Source organism: Triticum urartu, chromosome 6A (genome assembly GCF_056163025.1).
Source record: "Triticum urartu cultivar PI428250 chromosome 6A, HENAU_Tu73, whole genome shotgun sequence".
Lineage (NCBI taxonomy): Eukaryota > Viridiplantae > Streptophyta > Magnoliopsida > Poales > Poaceae > Triticum > Triticum urartu.
This window is the reverse complement of record NC_141878.1, coordinates 47,224,909-47,227,692: the sequence shown is the minus strand read 5'-3', so window position 1 is coordinate 47,227,692 and position 2,784 is coordinate 47,224,909. Positions and strand designations below refer to the sequence as shown.

Genomic DNA, 2,784 nt, shown 5'->3' with positions numbered 1-2,784 from the left:
GGTTCATTTATTTTGAAAAAAAGTTCATCGATTCTGAAAAAAAGTCGATCAAAATTTATCAAAAATTTATGAGAAAAAGGAAAAACTTAAAAAAAGAGAGAAAAAGCAAAGCCGTTTGAAAAAGAGTAAGTAAGTAATCAAATAAAAAGAAGTTAAATCTGCACGTCCAAAGAGGTGGCTTGGTGGTTATCACGTCATCTTTGGAACCAGCAAGTCGATGGTTATCACGCCTGTGACAACTTTTGACAGCCCCAGAAACAAAAAATAAAGTGGTTGAGTATACCTTGAGGTTATCGAGCTCCCTGGACTTGGTTATTAGCAAAGATTGGACCGGGTCTTCTCATTATCTTTGTTGATGTTGGATTATTTACTTGACTAGCGGGTGTACATATGAATACATCGCGTCGCATAGTCATCCCGTAGTTGAGGACTAATTATTCTCCCCGATGCAACTCTCTTCTCTCCTGCTAGCAGCAGCCGGTGAACCAATCGATTGCCTGACATCGATCTGTCCCATGTCAGGCCGACGGATTACATACGAGATGTAAGTTCTGACCCTTCTAGTTTTACATTAATCTCACGCGCATAAGTACACTTACTAGCTTGTTGTTGTTGTTGTTGTTGTTGTTGTTTAACCCACTTGATTTCGAGTAGTTAATCATTTTGGTTGTTGCTGTTGTTGTTGTTGTTTTGTAACCCAGTTCCAGTTAATCGTCTTGGTAATTAATGGCCAGAGGAGCAGAGGAGTTAGTGGTGTTTTGGAAAGAATGGGGGATCCAGGCACTGGTGCTGCTAAGCTTCACGCTGCAGGTGATTCTCCTCATCACGGCAGAGATCCGTCCGCTCATAGACTCCGGCATGCTCAGAGCCATCGTTTGGTTGGCGTACCAGCTCGCCGACACGACGGCCATATACGTTTTGGGCCACATGTCTGTGATCGGCAGTCAGAGTTTGCCTGAGCACCAGCTGATGGCGTTTTGGGCGCCGTTCCTGCTGCTTCACCTTGGTGGCCAGGACAACATCACCGCATACTCCATCGAAGACAACCGGCTGTGGATGCGACACCTCCAGATTTTTGCGGTGCAGGTGCTGGCAGCTGGCTATGTCCTCTATGAGTCCTCTCTTGTGCTCCATCAGACTTTGCTCCGTCAGGCTGCCATCCTGATGTTTGTGGTTGGTGTTGTCAAGTACGGGGAGAGAGTATGGGCGCTCAAGCGTGCTAGCAGTAGTAACCTATCGGGCAAGAATTATCAGAGTTTTGGCACTGTGCATATCAGAAATCGCGGTGTCTCTGTGATAATTTCAGGCCACAACTACGGAGTGATGCCGGCTCACCAGCTATTGTGTTTCCCTATGCATTTGTTGAAGGGACCGTTGCCTCTTGTCGCACTTGGAATGACAGTGCTGGAATATGAGTGGAGCTCATTATACCAGATGGCCGAGGTGCAGCTTTCGATCATGTACGACATCTTCTACAGTAAGGCCCCGGTGATCCACACCTGGTATGGGATTTGCATCCATGTCATGTCGCCATTGGCCACTATCACCGCATTCATGTTGTTGCGTCGATTCAGCGACGAAGATGGTGACAAGTACAACGCAGTAGATGTCGCTGGCACCTATGTTTTGCTGGCTGGCGCCATCATCCTGGAGATCACATCATTGCTGCGAGCCATGTTCTCCAGCTGGGCACAAGCAGCTGTGTTAACAATTCAGCCTTTTCAAAGGTATGGTGGGAATAGTTGCGTTGGATTAGTTAAGAAGACATTTTGCAGCTATCTTCTGTATCTGGTTAGCTTGCCCCGGGCTCTCCTTAGTTATGCAATGTCAAATGCAGGACTGCCATTGCGGTATTGGTCGGGCTCCATGGGGCAGCACAACTTTATCCACCTGTGCACCGATAGCAGGGACAATCGGAGCAGCAAAATCGCAAGGTGGATGGGACGTGAGGACTTGTGGAACATGCTGGTTTACACTCGGTCCATTCCAGTCCCAGAAGATTTCAGCCATCTGCTTGACAGACAACTGCGGCGAAGCGTGAGCATCATCAAAGAGAGCCCAGATCACATCCAAAACTCACGGGGCCAGGCGGCACTGAAGAGGATGGGAATACCGCAAGAGGAACTAGTCAGCTGGGGCGTGAGCATCGAACTGGACGAGAGCATCCTCGTGTGGCACATCGCCACTCATGTCTACCTCAGTTGGCACGATGAGAGATACCCGCCCCGGCCAGCTCTTGCTGACACGATTCAGGTGCTCTCCAACTACATGTTTTTCCTGCTCGCCGCACGCCCACACATGCTGCCCAACAATGCTAGTCGCCAGAGGTATATCGAATTGTGCAATAAGGTGATCAACTGTCTCAAGTATAGCTCAGCAGAAGATCTGGTCAGGTTAATACGGGAGCGTGGGAAAGCACTCGATACTCCTGAGATTGCTCAGACACTGGAACATGATCCATCTCGGTCTAACTGTTCGGCTGAGGAGACTAACGAGGCATTGCAAGAGAACTTAACATTTGACAGAGCATCTCAGCTTGGCGAAAAGCTGATAGACATGACGTTAGATACACCTGCTACAAGTGCTGACATGTTGGACCTCATCTCTCAAGTGTGGATGGAGATGCTGTGCTACGTGAGCTACAGGTGCACACCAGATTCCCATGCCAGACAACTCAGCAACGGCGGAGAGATCACAACCGTTGTTGCTATTCTCATGGAATACATGAAATCGGATATCTTTGACTCCAAGCGTGTTGGACTCACAGCATCCGATCGTCCATAG

At 48.4% G+C, this 2,784-nt stretch overlaps 1 protein-coding gene across 1 annotated transcript; it reads left to right on the top strand.

Moving 5' to 3' along the window:
- Positions 1–726: 726 nt before the first annotated feature.
- LOC147963795 (uncharacterized) lies at positions 727–2,784 on the top strand. Its single transcript, XM_087529712.1, has one exon. It carries the CDS (start codon positions 727–729, stop codon positions 2,782–2,784), a length of 2,058 nt encoding a protein of 685 aa, XP_087385838.1.